Source organism: Emys orbicularis, chromosome 1 (assembly GCF_028017835.1).
Source record: "Emys orbicularis isolate rEmyOrb1 chromosome 1, rEmyOrb1.hap1, whole genome shotgun sequence".
Taxonomy (NCBI): Eukaryota; Metazoa; Chordata; order Testudines; family Emydidae; genus Emys; species Emys orbicularis.
In genome coordinates this window covers 199,272,225-199,298,401 of record NC_088683.1, presented here as the reverse complement: position 1 = coordinate 199,298,401, position 26,177 = coordinate 199,272,225, and the positions used below count along the sequence as shown (strand labels likewise).

At 41.4% G+C, this 26,177-nt stretch overlaps 1 protein-coding gene across 2 annotated transcripts in view; it reads left to right on the top strand.

Annotated features, from left to right (window-relative positions):
- The window catches only part of LTN1 (listerin E3 ubiquitin protein ligase 1), a 47,288-nt gene that overhangs the window by 16,809 nt on the left and 4,302 nt on the right, over nt 1-26,177 (top strand). For both annotated transcript variants that reach the window (XM_065414176.1, XM_065414170.1), the window contains 15 exons: nt 330-522; nt 1,922-2,161; nt 6,591-6,744; nt 7,012-7,162; nt 8,345-8,546; nt 9,608-9,767; nt 10,021-10,125; nt 10,412-10,554; nt 13,065-13,200; nt 19,596-19,740; nt 20,791-21,004; nt 21,354-21,591; nt 22,531-22,605; nt 23,131-23,317; nt 24,883-25,054. In XM_065414176.1, coding sequence (XP_065270248.1) covers nt 330-522; nt 1,922-2,161; nt 6,591-6,744; nt 7,012-7,162; nt 8,345-8,546; nt 9,608-9,767; nt 10,021-10,125; nt 10,412-10,554; nt 13,065-13,200; nt 19,596-19,740; nt 20,791-21,004; nt 21,354-21,591; nt 22,531-22,605; nt 23,131-23,317; nt 24,883-25,054 — 2,515 coding nt within the window. The remainder of the gene's footprint in view (nt 1-329; nt 523-1,921; nt 2,162-6,590; nt 6,745-7,011; nt 7,163-8,344; nt 8,547-9,607; nt 9,768-10,020; nt 10,126-10,411; nt 10,555-13,064; nt 13,201-19,595; nt 19,741-20,790; nt 21,005-21,353; nt 21,592-22,530; nt 22,606-23,130; nt 23,318-24,882; nt 25,055-26,177) is intronic.

The window sequence follows — 26,177 nt, the reverse complement described above, 5'->3', positions numbered from 1 at the left end:
AGTGATATGTGAAGTTGGTAGCAGAGCTGAGAACTGAACCCAGATCTCTTGATGCCCAGTATCAGTGTCATCCCTCCTCACTTATGGATGCCTCACACTTTAAAATTCCTTCCTGTTTTCTATTTTTTATTATTTATAATAATTGGCTCATCACCTAGCAGAATTTTTTCCCAGTATATAATTTGGCATTAGTTTCTGGAAAAACGCTGACATTATAACTTGGCATTAATGTATAGGAATGAAGTATTCTCTCTAAAGGCTAATACATACTAATCCTATTTCCTTAAAGTTAGTAACCTTGCAAAAATAGTTGTTTTCTTGTAATTCAGGCATGCTCGGACTCAGTGAAACATTCATTAGTCTCTGGGTGGCTGAAAGGCGATGTACTAGGGGAGAAGCTTGTAATACTAGCAGATGATCTGTGCTATAAGGGTTTGAAAACCACAACAACCTCATCGGAATTGTACTGTTCAGAAAGATGGACCCTCCTGAGCTTGGTATTATCACAGCATGTTAAAAATGGTAGGTGAATTGCTACTTGGGGGGGAGGGGGAAAAGAACTTCTTGAGGTTTTTTGCCATATCACATTTTGTAACATCAAGCTGCTTCTCTGTTTATATTTACCTGAGCTAGTATACTATGGCCTTTTAATTTCATTAAAACTAACCTGGAGTAGTGACTTGATATGCTTCATTTTCATGTACACCTCTACCCCGATATAACGCGACCCGATATAACACGAATTCGGATATAACGCGGTAAAGCAGTGCTCCGGGGGGGCGGGGTGGGGCTGTGCACTCCAGCGGATCAAAGCAAGTTCGATATAACGCGGTTTCACCTATAACGCGGTAAGATTTTTTTGGCTCCCGAGGACAGCGTTATATAGGGGTAGAGGTGTACCTGTTAACAGGATTAGTGTTAATCTTCTTTCTTTTTAGATTTTCCAGTTCTCTAATTGTATAATTCTTTAATGCAAAGATTGGATTTACTAAATGATTGACTGCAGAATAGACCATACCATCTGAAGTTTACTGTTCAAAAAGTAGTGTCAAATCAGAAGGGTTATGGATCCACATCTGAGCCCTCTGACCTCAGACAATAGAAGCAATTTATAAGTCCTAAGTCTGCTTATTTGGGGCACATACATTGAGAGATGTATGGTACACCTTTGTGAGTAACTACCTGTTCCAACTGTTGCTTCTCTTGTGTGGCAAGTGTAATATACACCTCGGTATTAATGAGTTTCATATTCAGGTGTATTATCCAATTTTAAAGTCAATGTATTTATAATGCTATCATTTTGTTTAGCTTGCTAGTATTTATTAAAATGCTTGCCCTAATGTTCCGTAATTTATTTGAAGGCTGGGTTCTTTTTTGGTGCCCAAGAAGTGGTTCATAATTTCCCAAGAGATGCACCAGTAAGATGAATGCATACTGTAGAATAGATAGATCTTCATAATACTATTGTGTTTTGCTGCTGGGTCCCAGAGGAGGGTGCAGGAAACTTGCTTGTAGAAAAGTAATCAGTCAGACTTGCCGGCTTAAAAGTCCTAATGCAGTACTCCAGGATTGAATGTTTGCCCTATCATGAGTCAGTGTCAGGCATTTCAGAGGATGGCTATGGAACTGGAGGTATTGCTGCACGTATACCATTCATTTTGTGCGAAGTGCTTGTGTAACAAACTACCAAGAATATGTTGGGTGTGTTCCATCAGGTGTTGATGATCTAGGACATCTTTGACTAGAGTGAAATGAATCAAGCTGTAGCACATACAAAATTAAAGCAGACTCTCCCCTTAATCTTGCTTTCAATATTAGTGAATCTGGAAAAACAGGCAGACACTGTTTATAGCATCTGATGGCTTCTGTAGGATCTTACTTGTCACAGAGTAATCATAAAGTCTTTTTTTTTTTTAAATAGAGTCCTTGATTGGTGACATTTATGTTGAAAGAATTATTGATAAACTTCAAGCAGCTCTTTCAAAAGCTAAGGATCTTTCTGAAGCTGGAAATACTGAACCATCAGTATCATTCATATGTGACGTAGCCTCTAACTTTTTCAGCTCAGTTAAAGGGTGCTTACTGATGCCATCTTCCGAAGACTTGTTGTTCACTATTTTCCAACTGTGTGCTCAGAGCCAGGATGCTACACACTTGTCAGGTAACCCAGCGCAGGAATTACTTTGTAAACTAAAATCTGACTTTAGAACATTTATTTTTCTGATTTTATTTGCATATGTGTTTAATGTTGGTTTGTATTAAAGATTGATCTTCAGGGCAATAGTAGAGAAAAGCCACCTCCAGAAATTTAAGGTTTTGTGCAAAAAACTCCACAACATATTACCCAAGTAATATCCACATAAAGCAGGATCAGTGTTTCTCAACTGGTCAGTTATAACTAGAGCTGTGTGACGTTTTTCAGATGAATAGTTGCAGTTTCTGGTTGACCAAAACTATTCTCAAATTTATGTCTAATTTGCCAAATAGTTTCAACCAAATTGAAGAAGTTATAACATTTTGGTAATGTTGAAACATTTTGTTTTGATCTGAAAACTTTATTTAGACTTCAGACATTTTGACAAAAGTGAAGGAAAGGATTCAGGAACAGGTGCTGATGGTGGTACTTCCCTTTTACACTGTGGCCCATTTGTCAGGGCACTCACTTAGGATACGGGAAACCTGGATTCAGTTCCCCCCTCTACCTGATGAGAAGGAGGGATCTGAGTCTCCCACATTGCAGGGGAGTGCCCAAGCTACTGGTCTATGTGATATTTTGATATGGGGCTTTCTCACTCTCTTCTCGTGAAGCTGTTCTACTTTTTTATAAATAATTAGTCATTAGAGCCAGGACTTGAACTTGGGTCTCCCTTCTCTCTGGTGAGTGCCCTAATCCCCAGGCTATAGAGTCATTTTTGCTTTCTTTTCCTAGTCCATGATGACAACAGATAGTCATAGAATGACTATGAATTGTTACTGAGAATGACAATGGATAGTCATTGGGCCAGGTTGTGTGTTGAAGGAGATGTTGCCTGTAGGACCCGTGCCTTATTTGTTGAAGAAATTGGAAGATGTGAAATAAATGAAGGAAGGGATTGCAGGAAAAGGAAGGAGGGTCTCATGGTTAAGGCAGTTGAATGCTGCCCTGGGGAATTGGAGTCTGTCCCTGCGTCTGCCACAGAGTTCCTGTGTGATGCTAATCAAATCGCATCATGACCACCTGTTTAAAAAAAAAAAAAAAGGAAAAAAGTTTGGTATAGCAGTGTGTTTTCATTTTCTGGATGCTTGATTTGAGACTACAGTATCTGATTTGCTGAGAACTAGGATCTGATTTGCTAAACACTCACAGTTGCAACTGAAGTCAATGAGAGCTGTGCTGTGAACATTGCTGTATAATGCTTTGAACTCTGAAAAATCAGGTTTTATGCATCTCAGATTGGATACTCAAAATTAGTGAATACTTTTTACCTTAATCTCTCTGTGCTTTAGTTCCCCATCTGTAAAATGCTACACCCTTATCTCACAGGGGTATTGTAAAAATAAATTCATTAGTATTTGTGAAACACTCTGATAATATAGTAAAGAGCACCATAGTGAAGCCCATGAAGAAATTAATAATTCTGTTTTTTAGAACAGAGTTTGCATAGTGTGAAATAAATAAACCCTGGGATCCACAACGAGGAGGAAATAAAATATTGAATGGCTGCTCATTAAGTGAGCACCGTCCGTTCTGTGCACTGACTAAGGCTGGGGTCCTGTGGGAAAAAATAGTATGTGGTCATGAGGGACTTGAACTATCCAGACATCTGTTGGAAAAATAATATGGCAAAACACAAAACGTCCAATAAGTTCTTTGAGTGCTTTGGGATCAACTTTTTGTTTCAGAAAGTGGAGGAAGTAACCAGGTGCACAGCCATTTTAGACTTGATTCTGACCAACAGAGAAGAATTGGTTAAGAATCTGAAGTTGGCTGCATAGGTCCTGGAACTAGGGGTGCGGGAGGTGCTGCAGCACCTTCTGGCTTGAAGTGGTTTCCATTATTTACAGAGTTTTACAGTTTGGCTCTCAGCATCCGCACTATAAAAATTGTCCCAGCACCCCTGGTTGGATGGCAATTTGGGTGAAAGTGATCATGAAATGATAGATTTCATGGTCCTAGGGAAAGGAAGGAGTGAGAACTGCAGAATAAGAACAATGGACTTAAAAAAAGCAGACTTTAACAAAGTCAGAACTGGTAGGTAACATCCCATAGGAAGAAAATCTAAGGGATAAAGTAGTGCAGGAGAGCTGGCAGTTTCTCAAGGAGACCATATTAAACACACAACTGCCAACTATCCCAACAGGAAGAATAGGAAGTGGCCAATGTGGCTGCATCAAGAGCTCTTTAACGACCTGAAAATCAGAAAGAAATTCTACAAAAAGTGGAAATCTGGACAAATTGCTAAGAAGGAATACAGAAGAGTAGCATAAGCATGTAGGGACAAAATCAGAAAGGCTAAAGCACAAAGTGAGTTACACCTAGCAAGGGACGTAAGAGACACTAAGAAGAGGTTCTTCAAATGCACTGGGAGCTAGAGAAAGACAAAGGAAAGTGTGAGTGTGCCACTTAATGGGGAAACAGAGCTAATAACTGATGGTATCAAGAAGGCTGAGGTGTCTAATACCTGTTTTGCTTCAGTCGTCACTAAAAAGGTTAGTGGTGACCAGATACTCCACACAAATAATATTAACAAGGGGGAAGGAACACAAAACAGGGAAAGAAACAGGTATAAGAATATTTAGATAAGTGTATTCCAGTTGGCAGGGCCTGATGAAATGCAGGCTAGCGTATGTAAGGAACTAGCTGAAGCAATCTCAGAACCATTAGCAATTAGCTTTGAGAACTCATGGAGGATGGGTGACATCCCAGAAGACTGAAGAAGGGCAAACCTACTGCCTGTCTTTAAAAGGGGCAACAAAGAGGACCCAGAGAATTATAGATGTCAGCCTAACTTCAATACCTGGAAAGATACTGGAACAAATTATTAAACATTCAGTTTGTAAGCACCTACAGGATAATAGAGCTATAAGGAATAGCCAGCCTGGATTTGTCAAGAACAAATAATGACAAACCAACCTAATTTCCTTCTTTGACAAGATTACTGGCCTAGTGGATAGCGGGGAAGCAGTAGATGTTGTTTTTAATAAGGCTTTTGACATTCTCATATGGTTTAGGTGAAATTATTATAAAGTGAGTGCACAACTGGTTGAAAGACCGTACTCAGAGCATATTTTATCAGGGTTTCGCTGTCAAACTGGGAAGGCGCATCTAGTGGTGTCCCGCAGGGGTCAATCCTGGGTCTATTCAATATTTTCATTAGTGACTTGGATAATGGAGTGGAGAGTATGCTTATAAAATTTGCAGATGACACCAAGCTGGGAGGTGTTGCAAGCACTTTGGAGGACAGGATTAGAATTCAAAAAAACCTTGGCAACTTGGAGATGAAATAAGATGAAATCCAATAAAGATAAGTGCAAAGTGCTTTTCTGAAGAAGGAAAAATGAAATGCACAGCTGCAAAATGGGGAATAACTGGATAAGTGTTGGATCTGGAGGTTCTAGACGATCACAGATTGAATGAGAGTCAACAATGTGCTACAGCTGCAAAAAAATACTAATACCATTCTGGGGTTTATTAACAGCAGTGTTGTATGTAAGACACGGGAGGTAATTTTCCTGCTCTACTCGACACTGGCGAGGCCTCAGCTGGAGTACTGTGTCCAGTTCTGGGAGCTATGCTTTAGGAAAGACATGGATGAATTGGAGAGAGTTTGAAAGAGAGCAACAAAAATGATAAAAGATTTAGAAAACTTGACTTATGGAGATAAGTTTTAAAAAAACTGGGCATGTTTAGTCTTGAAAAAAGAAGACTGAGAGGAGACCTGATAAGTCTTCAAATATGTTAAGGGCTGTTATAAAGAGGAAGAAGATCAGTTGTTCTCCATGTCCACTGAAGGTAAAACAAGAAATAATGGACTTAATCTACAGCAAGGGAGATTTAGGTTAGATATTAGGGAAAACTTTCCAACTCTGTAAGGGTAATTAAGCTCTGGAATAGGCTTCCAAGAGAGGTTGTGGAATCCCTGTCATACGAGGTTTTTAGGAACAGGTTGGACAAACACCTATCAGGGATGGTCTAGGTTTACTTGGCCCTGCCTCAGTGCAGAGAGCTGGACTTGATGGCCTCTTGAAGTCTCTTACATGGAATCATAGAAATGTAGGCCTGGAATTAAAAATGATATCATAATACATATGCACAAGTTGGCCAAATTAAGGTTGCTCGGGCATCCTTAATTCTGGCATTTCCTAACAACTTTTGTATGCTTGACTTTTCAAGGTGTGTGTGATAATTATATACATATTTTGCTTACTTTTATAGTAAATGTAAGAGGGTCCTGCAAATTTTTGACTTCAAATAATTGGTTACCAACCTAAAAAGTTTGAGAAACACTACTTCACATGTTAACAGAACAGTGATATAGTGAATGTGCCCACCATTATGCAGTATGTAATTTGGCAATTAATGTTTTAACTACCTTATTTTTTGTGTTTAGATTTACTTGTCAATAAACTAAAGCACACTTGGTTGTCTGGCCTAAATTCGCTTGTGCATCAGGTTGGCTATATGCAGAAACAGAGCACCTTCTTGCATAAATCTGCATTGTGGGTCAAGAATCAAATTCAGTCTTCCTCTTTGGATGTTAAAAGGTAACTATGTTTACTGCGTATCTGTTTGTTTCGGGATATTAAAATATGAAATAATCAATTCAAAACTAATGCTTTAACAGCATCAGCCTATACTTAAGTCCTAAATAATTAAAATGTTTATTATTCTGTCTGTGAGGTAACAGCATGAACTAAAATGCAAAGTGAAAAGCCATTGATGTGGCCTGGTACTGATGTGAAATGTCGTGTCTTGTTGTCACATGATTGTGCTTAATTTCTCAGGAAGAATTTTTTCTCCCACATTTTCAGCCTTCAGGTTTTGATCTCTGCAGTTAATGATTTGCTGACTAAGCTACTGGAAGCTGGGGAACTGTCTGGTTGTCTTCTGGGAACTTATTTTGGATGTATTACTCCAAACAACTCTGAATGGGAAAAGTTGCGAGAATCCCTACCCATTGAGGTATGAAAATGACTGCAGTCTGAAAACTACTGTACAATGAAATAGCTGATGTATCTACAACCTGGGCTGCTTTTTCTGTAATCTTTCCTGCTTAATCTCTGGAGCACTGTGGTTGGAAATGATGTGAAGTGTGCCTCTCCTTCTATTGCCTGTCTAGTTTCCACCCCCTGTGAGGTCCAGGAGCTCAATGCTGCATGGTGCTATGCTACTCTGGCCATGATCCAGCACACTTATGCACATGGTTATCTCTAAGCATAGGAATAGTCCCATTGAAGTCAGTGAATACTTACAGTTAAGCACACGTTAAGTGCTGAGCTGGATCAAGGCCAAAGAGCTCAGAAGCTTGTAGGATCAAGGTCCAGATGAGAAAGCAGTGGAGGTGGATGAGTCCCTTTCCATATTGGAGGGGAAGGTAAGGGTATGTGCATGCATCTACAGGGCCATACATGCACAGAACATTTAGGCTGTTGTATCCCTAATGATGCTATACAAAATCTGTAAATATAAAAACTCCCCTCTTTTTGGATTCTACATAAAATACTGTTTAAAGGACAGTGTCAACTTGCTTTATTTTGCAATTTACTGGGTTAAAAATGCAGTTTCTGATAGTGACCTCTTAAAAGTAAATCTTGTTTAAAAATAATCCTTTTATAAGGCTTGTATTGTTCCTCTGCAGCTGTTTATAGTCTTTTCAACTGATTTAGGGATACAGAGAGAAAACAGTGAAACTGACTGTCCTCAAAGTGCTGTCAAATAGGCAGAGTAAACTGAAAAAATCTATTTTTCCTTAACTACTGTCAGGGTGTAATACTCATCGTATTACTTGCAACTATACTGTGTATACAATTTTCAGACATAAATGCAAGTTTGAAGTTACAAGTGTCTCTTTAATTTGGTTGGCAATATGATTGAAATTAGACAGAAAAGGATTTTAAATTTAAATTAGGAATCCCCCACCGATAACCTTGCTACAGCAATTAGACCTGTGTTGGGAATAGTTCTCCAGTTATGATACCTTTACTGGCTATTTGTTATAGACACTTGGGAATCTCAATGTGGGAACTTTAAGTGACATTGTAAGTAATTTTGAATTTGAAAAGTTACACAAATGCCTGAGCCTTTGTATTATTCTGTAAAAATTACACGTAATTGTGGACAGCTCCTTTCTTGTGTTTGTTACAGTGGTTACACAAACCTCTTTTGGAAGGAAGACTGAGTGTGAACTGTGAGCACTCAGGAACAGAGGTTAAGTTATGCAAAACAACTAAACTTCCAAACCATCTGTGCACTGCAGCATTGTTAAGTAAAATGGCACTACTTATACAGGAACATGAGGTGGTGTTTGAAAACCATGATGCAGAAAGGAAGAAAATTGAGAATATAAGTAAGTAAGAATGGTAAAACTAAAGAGCAGTTGATTTTATATTGTAGTTGTGAACCAAATTGTGTTAATTGGTGGAAGCAATTATTAATAAAAGGTTTGGAATATAGCTGACATTATTACTTTATCCTATATCTTTTACAGTTGTTGTTCTGATCCTGCTTTAAGTGCACAAGTATCTTTTAGTGTGGTGTTTATATATCTAGAACCCTTCTGGCCTTTCATTTTTTGCTTGTATTCATACTCTCTCAACTAACCTCTTAGCATACACTGAGGTAAAAATAGTTGTTCTTAAATACCGGCTATCCCAAAACACTGCCTGCTGCATGGTGAGCATACATGCAATGTAACCAGGCGTACTGGTACATACTTGAGTGTTAAGCATGAGATTGGAGACGTTATTGCAACCATTCTTCTTATCCTCATCACACCATCCGTACCTCCCTCTCGTTCAGTCGCTTTTACTTGTGAAGTGGCTTAATTATTTTCATGTTTTTAAATCAGATCTGACCATTGACATTATGCATTTTATGAAGTAGTGATGCCACTCCATGTTCTTCTTCTGTTGCTATTGAAGAGGAATGTAACTTCTCAGTGTGGTCCTTCATAAGAGGATGAAGAAGAAACAAACACACAGTAATTTAAGAACTGGTTTCTAACTTCAGACTGGGGTTACTATCTGAAATTCGGTCTTGACTGCCTAGTTTAGGAGCAGCAGTCAGGAAAATTAGAGCCAAGAAGAGGAAGAAAATATGAAGGTGTAGGAGAGGAGTCACTAACTAGAGTCCTTTCCATGCTTTTTTGTTTGTTTTTTTTTCTTCTCATTTTAATAGTGCCTAAGCATCTAGAATGGCTTAAATTAATCATGGATTATTACCTATTGTTAACCCCAAAGTACGTTAAGTGTTGGTGCCAGGAGTCCAGCTCATTCCTCTCAGCACCTGAAGTCATGTGCGAATGTTGGCTTTTTTTGTGTTGTTACCAAGATACATGGAAATGTAAGCGGAGGCTCACCGCATACAACATGCTTATATTAAAACCGATACTTTTGTTTGTTTGATTAGTTGCAGAACTGCTATACTCTTTGCAGTGGATTGAAGAACTTGATGATCCTCCTTGTCTCCTCCTTGAATTTCTCAACATGCTTCAAGTAATCAGTATTACATATGAGGACTTAAGTGCATTTGGTAATACAACCAACCTTCTGCAAATATTATTTAGCAGGTAGGTACAGATTTAGAAAATACTTGATGAAATATAACATTCCTGACTTATTCTGGCTTTGGCATTTGCACTATAGAGATTATTACTTTTACTGATATGATCTATTACAGAGATCGCTTTTACTGGTGTGATTTCATTCTGACTTCTTTCGTTAAGGTCTTTTCCTTGATATGTTCACATATGTAGGGTGTGTGTGTATGTGTACAATCTACATGTAAATTAAATAGTTCTTTTTTTCCTTTTTCTTCTGTAGATCAAAAGAGTGTGGAAGACTTTGGGCCTTAGCCATGGTTAGAGTGATCCATACAAAGAATATTGCATCCAGTGAAATAAAACAACTTTATAAGATGACAGAAGGGTATTCTAATACTACAATTCATAATTCCTTGTAGTTGTGAGTGAATGTTGTTGATACTGCGTTGCTACTGGTTCTGATGAATGAAATGTAGGATGGGTACTGTTTATCATTTATATATGCAGTGTAAAATAAATGCAATTTACAGTATATAAATGGCTTGAAAGAAGCAGAATATGAAATAATCCTTCTTTGATCCATGATCCCTAGGAGCCAATTTACATTTTCCTATAATAAAACTGATCTTTGTTTCCCCGTTTCATTCTTGGCATCTTGTTTACATGAACAGGTTTTTCCCATTAACAGAAGGCAACTTACATACAGTTCAGAGCCTGTCTCCATTTTTACCCGAAGAAGAAAAGGAAGAACTAGTTATCCAGTGTACTGCTAAACTTATGACATGCATGCAAACCGAGCTCGTCAGTACTGATGGTCAGTAACATAACTATACACTCTTCAGCCAGTTTGGTTTATTAATTTAAGATGGGACGAATTTGTAATTAATTTATTCGTAGTAATGCTTCATAGACTATTGATAAGGCAACTGTTTACTACAAACAAATTGTTGTTAATGGAATGAAAATGCATTATCTTCAATTGTCAGCATATTATGTCTTGATTACATGTTGTACCAACAGTTTTATAAACTATTAAGGACTGTTCTCATATATATAACGAAGTATTACCCACGTGGCCCATCCAGAATGGGAAACAAATGACCCATGTCCAGATTTTTTTGGTATTTAGGCATAGCACTGCTCAGTGTTGCAGTATGAATTAATGTGATTTAGACTCCTAAGTGCCCTGTGTCGCTTTTGAAAAGGTGTAACTTTCTGAAAAATTACCCTTTTGAGCCTAAACTTTTTATAGTTGGTTTCTGCCCAAAGAAGAATTGTGTGGGAAAGTATAAGCAAAATCCTTTCAGGTGTTTGAGTATGGTGTAGTTAAAATAAAAAACAAAACACTCTTCCTCCCTCTTCTTCCTTGTTTTCATTCATTTTTGGCCATGCTCTTATTGACCAAGCTACATAAAAACTTGATACTTGTCATGTCACTGTTCCTCAGTGAGGAGTATATCTCTTGCTGAATTTGAAAATCTTAGCATTGTTAAAACAAATTCATGACCATTTGGGCAAAACTGTGTTGTATCTTCAGGTGAGCACTCGCAAATAGACATATTGTAAAGGCTTTGTAAGTGAATTTTTAAACACTGGTTAAGGGGGAACAGTTGATCAGAATCTTGAATTTTCCTGCCCCATCAGATTTTTTATTTTCTGCACAACTAGTGTGTATTTGACTATATTATCATTGGGTTATACATTCAGTTAACATTTTCTGGGCTCTCTGTCTTTGCTTCTGAGACTGCATTTGGGCCACCAGGGCCTGACCTGGGAAATTTTAAGTAGATAACAGGGGAGTGGGTCCTCAGACTATTCCCTAGTTGTATAGGAGATCCCCATGTGTCTCTTCGGCACACTCCTCTGTGATTGAGGAGAATAGATTCCCAGTCAGCTCCGCTGGTCCACATGTCCCATTCTGCCCCATCCTATTTCTCCAAAGGGTCCTGGCCAAGGAATGTTTGCCCAGTTTCTAAACATTTGTCAAGGAACGAGTTTCCCATTGAGTCTGTACTCTACTCACTTCATGAAAGAGCTGGTAAAGTTCTTGTAAATACAGCACCAGATCTTGTGTGAGGTGTATGCTCCTTGACGTGCACATATAAATGGTGCAGTTAATGGAATGCTCACGTCATTGGTATGGTGCTTGTAAAAAATGTACCTATTCTCCAGAAGGTGTAGATGCATATTTTCTTCTTTCTTTTAAAATGGAAATTTAAATGGAAAAAAATACATTAATGCAGTAATAAGGGTTCACAGTTAACATAAGTGTCAAGTTTCTGCATGTTGCACATGTGTAATATTTTATTTTCCAAATTATCTCATTAAATATATAGTTTAACCCAGGGGTGGGCAAACTACGGCCTGCGGGCCGGATCCGTCCCACGAGCTGTTTTAAGCTGGCCTGTGAGCCACACCATGCCGCTTGGCCCCGCTCCGGCCGGAGCGCAGGGTCGGGGCTGCACCACGCGGCTCAGCCCTGCTCCGGGGGCTGGGTCAGGGGCCACACCATGCAGCTCCTGGAAGCAGCCGCATGGCCTGCTCCAGCTCTAGCAGGGTCGGGGGCTGCTCCACGCATAGGAGCCTGAGAAGGGACATGCCATTGCTTCCAGGAGCCGCTTGAGGTAACCGCTGCTCAGAGCCTGCACCCCTGAGCCTCTCCCCACGCCCCAACCCCCTACCCCAGCCCTGATCCCCCTCCCGCTCTTCAAACCCCTCAATCCCAGCCCGGAGCACCCTCCTGCACCCCAAACCTCTCATCCCCAGCCCACACCCCTACCCTAGCCCTGATCTCCCTCCTGCCCTCCGAACCCCTTGGTCCCAGCCCAGAGCACCCTCCTAAACCCCAACTCCTCATCCCCAGCCCCACCCGAGAGACCACACCCCCTCCCGCACCCCAACCCCAATTTTGTGAGCATTCATGGCCCACTATACAATTTCTATTCCCCGATGTGGCCCTTGGGCCAAAAAGTTTGCCCACCCTTGGTTTAACCTATTACTCTTTGTTTTGTGCTGCAAAGGATAAATGCGCTGTTGGAACCTGAGTTTGCATTTTTAATCACTTTTATTATTAACTGTGTAAACTTATCCTAGCATTTAATTGTAATAGTGGATTAACTACCGAAAGAATAAGAGAAATCTAAATATTGTCCAGAATAAATTTTTGTATGTTTGTATATGTAAGATACAAACAAAAAGTAGTAATTGGATATGCACTTTTCCTTTCCTGTGCTGGCGTTGTCTTGTTAATAAATACATGAATATATTCAAGAGCATTCAACGTGTTATATGTGCTTTTTTATATGGTATTTTACTGTATTGTAGGAGCTTTTGGATATCTTGCCATTTTAAACTCCTGCTTACACAGTGGAAGCATTGATTGTCGAGAGCTACTGCCTGGAATATTAAAAATCATTATGTCATGGAGAAATGATAATGAGGACAGCTTCCTTTTCAGCTGGTGGGTAACTTTGCTATAACTTAACATAGCCAAATCTTACTGTGTATTTTAAAACAGCCTATTTAGAAGGACAAAGAGTTTAAAGATAAAAATCTATTTTTTAAAGTTCCCGTTCAGTAGGACTACTTGGATGCTTGAAGTTAAGGACATGCATACGTCTTTTCAGGATTGGGGGTTACATCCGTGATGAAGAACCTTAATAAACAGCTGGATTTTCAAAAGGGTTGAGCGTCTAGCAGCTTCTGCATACCCAGCAGTTTGATGATCAGATCACTTATTTAGATACCTAAATAAAGACTTGGGAGGTGAATTTCAGGCACCTGTATTTTAGAAATCTGGGCCTGAAAATCTGACCAAAGACTTAACATGCAGAGAAGAAATACTTTCATTTGTCTGAAGTTCATCCATCTTGGGTTTACTGAAGAGATCTGTGTAATGATGTCATGAAATGGGGACAAACTGGCAAGAGAATTTCATTGTGCCTGCATTATGTATTTAAAGTAGGCAATCGTTGAAGGTGTTTGTGTATCAATTCGTGCATTAACTTGTGGGATTTGCGCACCCAGGTGCTCACACTTGAAACTAAACTCTGTGATTCATTCATATATTTTATTGGCTACAGGAAATCATTAAATCTTGTAAACCCATGTTTAATTGTGTCCTGGAGTATAATGCAAACTGTAGTTTCAATTACTAAACTTACTGATTTACATTAGGTTATTATTTGAGCAAATAGATAAGTATAATGTGTAGTTGGTGGCCTGTCTAGAATCACAGAACTTCTTGTTTGTTTGCATGTTGGTTTATCTTGTTCCTGTTATGTAGACTTATTAGTTTACATAGGAACTAACCTCAAAGAAAGCAAGGGTATTTTAAGCACTTAGGGCTTGTCTACACTACAAAATTAGGTCGGATTTATAGAAGCCGGATTTATAGAAGCCGGTTTTATGCAGCCGACTGTGTGTGTCCCCACATAAAATGCTCTAAGTGCATGAAGTCGGCGGACCGCGTCCACAGTACCGAGGCTAGCGTCGACTTCCGGCGCATTGCACTATGGGTACCTATGGGTACCTATCCCACAGTTCCCGGAGTCTCCGGCGCCCATTGGAATTATGGGTTGAGATCGCAATGCCCGAATGATGCAAAGCAGTGCCGCGGGGGGTTCTGGGTACATTGCGTCACGCACCTCCCCCGCCGTCACAGCAACGGCAGACAATAGATTCGCGCCTTTTTACCTGGGTTACCTGTGCAGACAACATACCACGCCAAGCATGGAGCCCGCTCAGCTCAGCTCACCGTCACCATATGTCTTCCGGGTGCCGGCAAACGTGTGACTGCATTGCTAAACAGCAGCAGCAGATTACTGCCTTTTGGCGGTAGACGGTGCAGCATGAGTAGTAGCCTTCATCGGCGCTCGGGATGCTGGTAGCTGTGGGGCTGGCAGCCGTAGGGCTGCATTGCACCAGCCCCTTGCCTTTTGGCAGTAGATAGTTTATTACGACTGGTAACCGTCCTGTCAGTATTGTCTGCTGAGCATCCAGAAGAGGCCGAGGGCAATCTGGGTGCTCAGCAGATCTGAAAGAAGAGCTTTCCTCAGGTCTGAAAGCAAGTAAATTTAGAGGTTGCCTGAAATGCTCATAGATTATTGTAGCCTGAGCGCCTTTACCGAGCCTTCTGGCTACTGTACAGCAGCAACCCCTTGCCTTTAACCGTCCTCGTTGGACAATGATGGTTACCAGTCGTAGTATACTATTTGCTGCCAAGTATTGTCTGCTAAGCACCCAGAAAAGGCCGAGGGCGATCTGGGTGCTGGCAGACATGTGGCTGGCACACGTGGGGCTACATTGCTACACAGCAGCAACCCCTTGCCTTTAACCGTCCTCGTTGGACAATGATGGTTACCAGTCGTAGTATACTATTTGCTGCCAAGTATTGGCTGCCAAGCACCCAGAAAATGCCGAGGGCTATCAGTCATGCTGCACTGTCGTCTTAAGATGTAAAAAATAGATTTGTGTTTTATTCATTTCCTTCCCCCCTCCCTCCGTCAAATCAACGGCCCGCTAAACCCAGGCTTAGGAGTTCAATCTCTGGGGGGGGGGGCATTCTGTGTGACAGTTGTTTGTATTTCTCCCTGATGCACAGCCACCTTTCTTGATTTTAATTCCCTGTACCTGTACGCCATGTCGTCAGTCGCCCGCCCCTCCCTCCCTCCCTCCCTCCCTCCCTTCTTCCCCTGGTCTTTAGATACTAGTTTCGCGCCTTTTTTCAGACCAGACGCCATAGCTAGCACTGGGATCATGGAGCCCGCTCAGATCACCGCGGCAATTATGAGCACTATGAACACCACGCGCATTGTCCTGGAGTATATGCAGAGCCTGGACATGCCAAAGCAAAACCAGGAGGACCAGCTGAGGAGGAGGAGGCGATTGCAGCGCGGCGACGATAGTGATGAGGAAATTGACATGGACCTCTCACAAGGCACAGGCCCCAGCAATGTGGAAATCATGGTGTTACTGGGGCAGGTTCATGCCATGGAACGCCGATTCTGGGCCCGGGAAACAAGCACAGACTGGTGGGACCGCATCGTGTTGCAGGTCTGGGACGATTCCCAGTGGCTGCGAAACTTTCGCATGCGTAAGGGCACTTTCATGGAACTTTGTGACTTGCTTTCCCCTGCCCTGAAGCGCCAGAATACCAAGATGAGAGCAGCCCTCACAGTTGAGAAGCGAGTGGCGATAGCCCTGTGGAAGCTTGCAACGCCAGACAGCTACCGGTCAGTCGGGAATCAATTTGGAGTGGGCAAATCTACTGTGGGGGCTGCTGTGATCCAAGTTGCCAGGGCAATGAGAGGCCTGGTGATATCAAGGGTAGTGACTCTGGGAAACGTGCAGGACATAGTGGATGGCTTTGCTGCAATGGGATTCCCAAACTGTGGTGGGGCGATAGACGGAACCCATATCCCTATCTTGGCACCGGCGCACCAAGCCACCGAGTACATAAACCGCAAGGGGTACTTTTCAATGCTGCTGCAAGCCCTGGTGGATCACAAGGGACGTTTCACCGACATCAACGTGGGCTGGCCGGGAAGGGTACATGATGCTCGCGTCTTCAGGCACTCTCTTCTGTTTCAAAAGCTGGAGGAAGGGACTTTCTTCCCGGACCAGAAAATAACCATTGGGGATGTTGAAATGCCTATCGTGATCCTTGGGGACCCAGCCTACCCCTTAATGCCATGGCTCATGAAGCCATACACAGGCAGCCTGGACAGGAGTCAGGACCTGTTCAACTACAGGCTGAGCAAGTGCCGAATGGTGGTGGAATGTGCATTTGGGCGTTTAAAAGCGCGCTGGCGCAGCTTACTGACTCGCTGTGACCTCAGCGAAAAGAATATCCCCATTGTTATTGCTACTTGCTGTGCGCTCCACAATATCTGTGAGAGTAAGGGGGAGACATTTATGGCGGGGTGGGAGGTAGAGGCAAATCGCCTGGCCGCTGATTACGCGCAGCCAGACACCAGGTCGGTTAGAGCAGCACAGCAGGGCGCGGTGCGCATCAGAGAGGCTTTGAAAACTAGTTTTGTGACTGGGCAGGATATGGTGTGAAACTTCTGTTTGTTTCTCCTTGATGAAATCGCAGCCCCCCCCCCCACGCACCCGGTTAACTCTACTACCCTGTAAACCAAGCACCCCAACCTCCCCTCCCCTCCCCTCTTCAAGCACCACTTGCAGAGGCAATAAAGTCATTGTTACTTCACATTCATGCATTCTTTATTAATTGAGCACACAACTAGGGGGATAATTGCAAAGGTAGCCCGGGATGGGTGGGGGAGGAGGGAAGGAAAAGGACACACTGCACTTTAAAACTTTAAAACTTATTGCTGTGGAAATCATCTAGGGTGGAGTGATTGGGTGGCCGGAGGCCCCCCCACCGTGTTCTTGGGCGTCTGGGTGAGGAGGCAATGGGACTTGGGGAGGAGGGCTGGTGGTTACAGAGGGGCTGTAGCGGCGGTCTCTGCTCCTGCTGTTGGTTACAGAGGGGCTGTAGCGGCGGTCTCTGCTCCTGCTGCCTTTCCTGCAGCTCAACCATACGCAGGAGCATATCACTTTGATGCTCCAGCAGCCGGAGCATCGACTCTTGCTTTCTGAGTACAAGCTGACGCCATTTCTCCTCTTCAGCCCGCGTTTCAGCACGCAACCTCTGCTCTTCAGCCCGCGACTTCTCCTCTTCAGCCCGCCACCTCTCCTCTCGCTCATATTGGGCTTTTTTAAAATCAGTCATTGACTGCCTCCACGCATTCTGCTGTGCTCTGTCAGCGTGGGAGGCAGTCTGTAGTTCAGTGAACATTTCGTCACGTGTCCTTCGCTTCCTTCTTCGAATATTCACTAGCCTCTGTGAAGGTGAAACATTTGCAGCTGGTGGAGGAGAAGGGAGAGTTGTTTAAAAAAGATACATTTTTTAGAACAATGGGTACACTCTTTCACGTTAGATTTTGCTGTTCACATCACACAGCACATGTGCTTTCGTTACAAGGTCGCATTTTTCCTCTTACATTGAGGGACTGCCGGTTTGGTGTGAGAGATCACTCACGCAGTGCCAGGCCACAGATTTCAGCTTGCAGGCAGCCATGGTAAGACACAGTCTTTGGGCTTTTTTAACCTTGTTAACAAGTGGGGATGGTTTAAAACAGTACTGCTCTCATTAACCATACCAAGCACCCGTTGGGTTGGCCATTTAAAATGGGTTTGCAATGTAAAAGGAGGGTCTGAGGTTTAAGGTTTAACATGCAGCACAAACCCAACTAACTCCCCTCCCCCACACACCCAATTCTCTGGGTTGGACACTTCACCCCTCCCCCCCACCGCGTGGTTAACAGCGGGGAATATTTCTGTTCAGCAGAGCAGGAAGGGGCACCTCTGAATGTCCCCTTAATAAAATCGCCCCATTTCAACCAGGTGACCGTGAATGATATCACTCTCCTGAGGATAACAAAGAGCGATAAGGAATGGATGTTGTCTGCATGCCAGCAAACACCGGGACCATACGCTGCCATGCTTTGTTATGCAATGATTCCAGACTACGTGCTACTGGCCTGGCGTGGTAAAGTGTCCTACCATGGCGGACGGGATAAGGCAGCCCTCCCCAGAAACCTTTTGCAAAGGCTTTGGGAGTACATGAAGGAGAGCTTTCTGGAGATGTCCCTGGAGGATTTCCGCTCCATCCCCATACACGTTAACAGACTTTTCCAGTAGCTGTACTGGCCGCGATTGCCAGGGCAAATTAATCATTAATCATTAAACACGCTTGTTTTTAAACCATGTGTAATATTTACAAAGGTACACTCACCAGAGGTCCCCTGTGTGCCCACAGGGTCTTGGGTGAGTTCGGGGGTTACTGGTTCCAGGTCCAGGGTGACAAACATATCCTGGCTGTTGGGGAAACTGGTTTCTCCGCTTCCTTGCTGCTGTGAGCTATCTATGATGTTCTCTCCATCCTCATCTTCCTCGTCCGCCGAACCCGATTCCCTGTCTCCAGAGAGGGACTGATAGCACACGCTTGGGCTACTGGTGGCTGCACCCCCTAGAATGGCATGCAGCTCCTCGTAGTAGCGGCATGTTTGCGGCTCAGCCCCGGACCTTCCGTTTGCGTCTCTGGCTTTGTGGTAGGCTTGCCTTAGCTCCTTAATTTTCACGCGGCACTGCTGTGCGTCCCTGTTATGGCCTCTGTCCTTCATGGCCTTGGAGATCTTTTCTAATGTTTTGCCATTTCTTTTACTGTTTCGGAGTTCGGCCAGCACTGCTTCATCTCCCCAGATGGCGATCAGATCCCGTACCTCCCGTTCGGTCCAGGCTGGAGCTCTTTTGCGATCCTGAGACTGGGACTGGGACTCCATCACGGTTACCTGTGCTGATGAGCTCTGCATGGTCACCTGTGCTCTCCACGCTGAGCAAACAGGAAATGAAATTCAAACGTTCGCGGGGCTTTTCCTGTCTACCTGGCCAGTGCATCTGAGATGAGAGTGCTGTCCAGAGCGGTCACAATGAAGCACTGTGGGATAGCTCCCGGAGGCCACTAATGTCGAATTCCGTCCTCACTACCCAATTCCGACCCCCATAAGGCCGATTTTATCGCTAATCCCCTCGTCGAGGTGGTGTAAAGAAACCGGTTTAAAGGGCCCTTTAAGTCGAAAGAAAGGGCTTCGTCGTGTAAACGTGTCCAGGCTTAAGTCGACTTAACGCAGCTAAAGTCGACCTAAACTCGTAGTGTAGACCAGGCCTTAGGCAGATTCCAGTATAGAATATGAATTTGGCCTAAGAGGAAACACTAAGGCTAGAACAGAAATATTTTATTCCTCTGCATTAATGAGGTTGGTTTTAACTTCTGTACTTCTGTTTCAGCAATCTTAAAGAAGCAACGCCTCAGTTGCTTGGTTTCAATATAGAGATGATCCGTTACTTTCCACTGTTGTTAAAATATTCCACGTCTCCACTGATGGACAATGAGTGGGACTTCATAATGTGCTCCATGCTGGCTTGGTTAGAGGTAATATGATAAGCATCATTGCTAAACAGTATATTGCATCCTGAAATAGGACTCTCAGAATGGACATTCGAAACCTATTCATTTGACACTAGACTCGTATTTTTTTTCTTCTGTATTTAAAATAAGGAAGCTAAAGAACAGATATTTAAGCCTTAATACCTTTCTCTGTATGTTCTTATAGCAGCTTTCATCTGAAGGGTGTGAAAGTGCTTTACATAATATAAGTACAGGGGTTGCATCATCTACTTTGGCTAGAAACATATTCATTTTACACCAATATCATTACAAACTGGAAGGATGGATGTTAATTTAAAGACAGTAGCCCAAAACATAGTGGCAGCCACATTTGTGGACTTGCTATATAGATGTATCATTTTAGAGGATTTTCAATAGTTAGTTATATTACTTTTTGTGGATCTTGACAGAATAAAAATAAAAGCAGGAGCCCAATTTGAGGGAGGGGATTGATTTTTGTCCAAGGGAGTGAGCACCATTTTAGTAATTTCTGGTTGAACGTAAGTTTTCCACAATGTGGAAATGATTTAATGAATGAAGCTTATGAAGTTTTTTTATTTGGGAGGGAACGGGGGTGCTTTTTAAACTATGGTTTTGGCCTACTTGGCAGTGTAAGGTTTAGTGTTGCAGATACAGACATTACTATTTGAATCCACTTGGTGGCAGTTTCTGCCTACCATTATGTAACGGGTTCTGTAAAAATGGAAACAATCCATTATTCTAAACCTTGATAAGAGCTGGGGAGAGTTATTGTATTTTATTTACTTTCGTTGGGATCCAGCAGAAGTTTTTAAATAACCTTGTGAGGTCAAATACCAGGAGCTTTGAAGTGGCGTGAGCACAGATTTGTCTTATTTACTAGTTCTCACATAGTATATTTTGTAGAGGTAACTGACGCTTGCTTTTCCATCAAACATCTCAAAGCACTTGATGAACTACAAATTCTATAGTGATATATAACTCTTTATAAATGTAGTATAAAACAACTGTCTTAAAGCAGAGTGAGGACTAAGAAATTATTGCCATTTTTTCCAGACAACAAGGGAAAACCATTCGCTTTATCATGTTCCACTGGTGCAAATTTTTGCCTGTGTCAGCTGTGACTTGGCTTCTGCCCTTAGTGCTTACTTCCAGGCAGCAACTCCTGAGGCTATCCAAAATCTTCCGATGAACCTGATCAGTGAATGGAAGGAATTCTTTTCTGAAGGCATTCACAACTTGCTGTTAACTTTGTTGGTAAAAGTCACAGGCAAGTATATGGCAAATGACAAGCAGGGTAGTAGCTTGATATGACAAGTGACCTGAGTAGAGGTATTTTTAAGTAGAATAGATGACAGACTAAGTTTGACTTTATTATATTGAGTGCTCTATTCATGTAGTTGTTAGACAGTATTTAACTAGCACATAGTGGATGAGCAACAGTCAGTGAAAAATATTTAAGGGATATATAATTACACTTCGATTTTTAATAATATTTAGTATTGGATAATTTAGATAAGTGGAAATAGTGTGCCTTAGTTGTCTGTGATTGAACCCACTTGTAACCATAACAAACTGAGCTACAAATGTAACTTGCTGTTTTTCTCCATTCTGAACAGGGGAAAGCAAAGATGCATCTGAAAAATCCTTTCAGAACTCTATACTGAAGTCCTTAGGTGAAGTTCTAACATACATTTCAAAGGACCAATTGTTGAACCACAAACTGCCAGCCAAGTTTGTTGCTGGCCAGAAAACAAACCTTCCAGATAACCTACAGATCTTGTTAAACACATTATCTCCATTGCTGCTCTTCCGAGCTAGACCTGTACAAATCACTGTCTACCACATGCTATATAAGTAAGGAATCAACCAGTGATCTTTCCCTCTCTGTTTTTAAACTCTGTAAAATTTTGCATTTTGAAATGTGAGGAGGCTAGTAAAATAGTTTTCCATTTGGAAAAATCGCTAAGTGGTAATTTACGTACATGTAGTGAACTTTGATATACATATATTCAGTGTAAATACTGAGTAATTTTATAAATGTTTTAATTTTAGACTAATGTATTAACATAAAGGAAAAACTTTAGTAAGGAACATGAAAATGTAATTTGATTTTCTGACAGAATTGTGTATGTGCTTTAACTATAGTATCAATATTACTACAATCCAGGGTTGCCTAAGTGTTTTCAGTCTAACCCTGTGTTTTCAGATATACATAGCTTTCCAAAACTTTTGTCTGTTGAGCTGAAATTTTCCTGACTTGGTCTCTGCCTGAAGGTAAATTTTACTAGAGAGTTTGAACCAAAACTCTTCAGACATTTGTGTATGAGGAAAGTGGGGAATAATTCTTCCTTATTCTCAAGATTCTTCTGAACTTTCTTTGGACAGCCCTAGTGCCAGAAATTTGAAATGTGGTACATATACTTAGCTACCTTTCATGCAATTTGTAAGGTACATATGACCTGAAACATAGGCTCCATAGCAGCTTGTGCCTCTCATTTAGAGTGCCCTCAAAGGTCTGTAAAGGCTGATGTTAGGCTTGCTCAGAAGTATAGATGTTAGGACTTCTGAGTCCTCCTAAAGTAAAGATGAGTAAAGGGAAAAACTGAGCAAGATTATGTGCCTTCTGGCACCTGTAATTTAAGCAACCAGTTTTGGATGTGTGTCTTATAGACACTGCACTATTTTTAATAAATACATTGCCAACAAATTAATGCTTTTCTTGATATAAGAGATAAATGGTGTAGGCAGTAGAAATGAAAACTGGTTCACTCCATCTTCCTCTCAACTCCACAGGTTAATGCCCGAGTTGCCTAAATTTGATGATGAGGATCTCAAATCCTATGGTGATGAAGAAGAGGAATCAGCTTTGTATGTTGTTTTTTTTCTATTTTGACTTCAGTTCTGCATCTTTAAAGGGGATGGGGTGTTGCATGTCATGGGGTGTAGCATCGCAAAAAGCAAACTTCAGGAGCAGTTAGTTCAGTATTACCACTTGCCTAGGTGGTAAGAATGGCTTGTGCTTTCTATTGTGTTTATCCAGCACTAGCACACTGTGAGTTCTGCCCAAATGTAAGTTAAAGCAATTCAAATAAAGGCCCGAGTCCTCCGTTCAGATCCCCATAGTAGCATTCAATTTTTATATTCTGCTTTTCCTACCAGAAGTTAATGGGAGGTCTGTCTAGTTAAGGGGAGAGGAGTATTAAAATATAATACTGCAGTGCAGAACTGAGAAGAGTCTTTCATTGTAAGAAGAGAGCTTTTGATATATTTACATGTTTGGTACTGAGAGGATGCTGAGCAGGCTGTAAAAAATAAAACCATTTTTTGTTCTAAGAAAGTTTTATTTTGTAAAATTCATCACTATGGAAAATATAATGCCTTATCATTCCATAGGTCACCACCTGCAGCTCTTATGTCTGTTCTTGCCACTCAAGAACTCTTTCTAGAAAACATCCTAGATTGCATTCCAGTTGGAGAGTATGCAGTTGTTCAGCCACTGAGCGAAGAGTTCTGCTTCATTTTAGGATATCTTCTCACATGGAAATTAATATTAACTTTCTTCAAGGCAGCTTCTTCTCAAGTATGTATTTAATGAATGTTTTTTCTCCCAGTGGGTTTTATCTGGCCAACGTCCATTTACATCTGGTCCTGAAGTTTCCTCTTAATATTTTTCTTCCATTTAAGTATTCAATGGCTTCAGGCCTTCAGCTGATGCAGAATTAATGGTATTCTTTTTAGAACCCATCAACACTAAATACACTGAAAGAACTCACTAGCGATCTCTCCTTTCCCTAGTGCTGAGCATTTCTTACACAGCACTAGTAGCTCTGCCATTAAGCTAGCAGTGGAAGTCATGTGTTTGACTTGGCAGTGCAGAAAGCTGTTACTACACTGAGTAGTAAATATAATGCTTTAAGAATTTTATTAAAATATATAATTTGTAAGCAGTTTTAAGCAGCCTCATTGGCATTTTATTAATATTCTATTTATCCACCTTTTAAATGCTTACTTTACAGTATTTAGCAATCTTCCTCGACAGGAAGCAAGACATCACTGTAAAACCTGTGTATTAATGTCTGTTTAAGGAAAACAATCTTGCTGCAAGAGATACGTAATTTGAATTCAAACTATTGTTTGTAAATAGGAAGTATTTGGTGCATTTAATTAAATATACAGCTGTGGTTAACCTTAATAGCCACCAGAAAACTTTTATGATTCAATCAGTAAACAATACCTGAGGGACATGGAACAGTATTTTTAAGGTAATGTGGTTGATAGTTCACAGTACAAGGCATATTGCGTACATTGCTATTCTTACAATTGATCTACTCTATGCATCAGTGACTCCTAATTTTAAATTTAGTATCATATTATAAAGTATCTAAATCCCATTTAAGAAGTTGTCCAAAATAATGTAATTTTTTACTGTTAAAGGGTGATATAAACATTATGACATTATACATAATATATACCAAAGTGAACCATTTGGATTCCTGTTTCATTTGTGGAGTTCACATTTGTAGGTATAGATGTAATGGAAATGAATTCTGTGTTAACAGCTCATTGGAAAGAAAGCTAAAACAACATTCTAAATTTAGATTTTTCCATTTCTCTTAGCTCATCTCGCCTGTTCAAGCACAAGATTGTTCCCTACAGTATGTTCTTGAGTTCTTGGTTTAGTCTAATTCAATAGCTTGAACCATGAGGCTTCCATCAGTTCACTTAAAAGATAGTAATAGACTTTGGTGTCAGAATGCTTTTCCAGATAGCCTATATGTTGGACTGCCCTAATCAATTTATCTCCATGTATCTTACATGTAGATGTCTGTCTATCATAGGTATTTATATAGTCCTCATCACCATTAGTAGATGAGCACCTCACCATCTTTAATGTATTTACCCTCCCAACACCCCGTTAGGTAGGGAAGTTCTACCATTTCAAGATAGGAAACTGAGTTACAGACAGGCTTGCCCAGGGTCATACAGGAAGTCTGTGGTGGAGCAAAGAATTCAACCAGAGTCTCCCAGGTCCTAGGCTAGTGCCCTAATCACTGGACCAACCTTCCTCTCTACATGTACATGTTCATATCAGAACAAGCTGCTTTTTATTAGGACTCATACATACTTTATTTTCCCCCCCACCAGCTGCGGGCTTTATATTCACAGTACCTTCGAAGAACTAAGAATCTGAATAAACTTCTTTATCACCTGTTCAGGCTTATGCCAGAAAACCCTGCCTTTTCAGGGCCAGCTACTGAAGTCCCAGATAAGGATACAAAAACTTTCTTTACTGAAGAACTTCATTTAGGTGTCAAAGGTTAGTAAAAATGTATATGATATTTGTTCACGCAGAGTAACTTCAGCCTTAATAAGGTTAAAATATGCTTCTTAGTGAAAGAAAATGATAAATCCTAGAGAAACATATCCCTTCCTTAGTCTCATTACTGAGTTATTTTCAGAAAAAGATGTGATGGGAAATCCTTAATACCAACGTGTCTGCACATGTTCTGGGTTTAGATCCGGGGTTCTAAGACTGGGGGTCGTGACCACTCAGGGGGTCATGAGGTGTCAGCCTCTACCCCAAGCCCTGCTTCGCCTCCAGCATTTATAATTGTGTTAAATATTAAAAAATGTGTTTTTAATTTATAAGGGGGGGTTGCACTCAGACGCTTGGTGTGTGAAAGGGGTCATCAATACAAAAGTTTGAGAACCACTGGTTTAGGTGATGCAAAAAAGGGGAAATATTTAAGCCTACAATATGTTAAAATCTGCATGCAGATTTCTTGTTTCATTTCTTAAATTGACACTTTTAGTTAGCTTAAGCCAACTTTTAAATTGTCTATTTAAAAATATATATGAAGTTAATAAAAATTTCTTCAAAATACTTAACTCGTATTTGCATTCACGTATCTGCAAATACAAATGTTGCAGCAGAGTGCTAATGCATGAGAAACAGAGTGTTAAATTGTCTAAAGACAAAAGTTAAGTAGATTACCGTACATACTCGATCATAAGCCGGTTCGTTTATAAGCCGACCCCCCCCCCAAGATGGATAAGTAAAAATGGAAAATTTTTATAACCCATTCCTAAGCCGATCCTATAATTCAGGGGTCAGCAAACTTTGGCTCCCAGGCCATCAGGATAAGCCGCTGGGGGGCCGAGATGGTTTGTTTACCTCGAGCATCCGCAGGCACAGAGGTAAACCTAAGTAAACAAAGTGTCCCGGCGCGCCATCTGCTTACCCTGACGGGCCGAGACAGCAACTGGTGGGGAAATTTTTTGGGGGGGAGAAGCTGAGAGTGAGGGGAGTAACCCCGGTGACCACCCCCCACATAACCCCACCCCTAGCCCAGGACCCCCACACTCTCCCCATCCCTTCCCACCAGGGGAGGGTGAACGGCCTGGCTGGAGCTGCTCCGACAGGCTGGACAGCGCAGCCG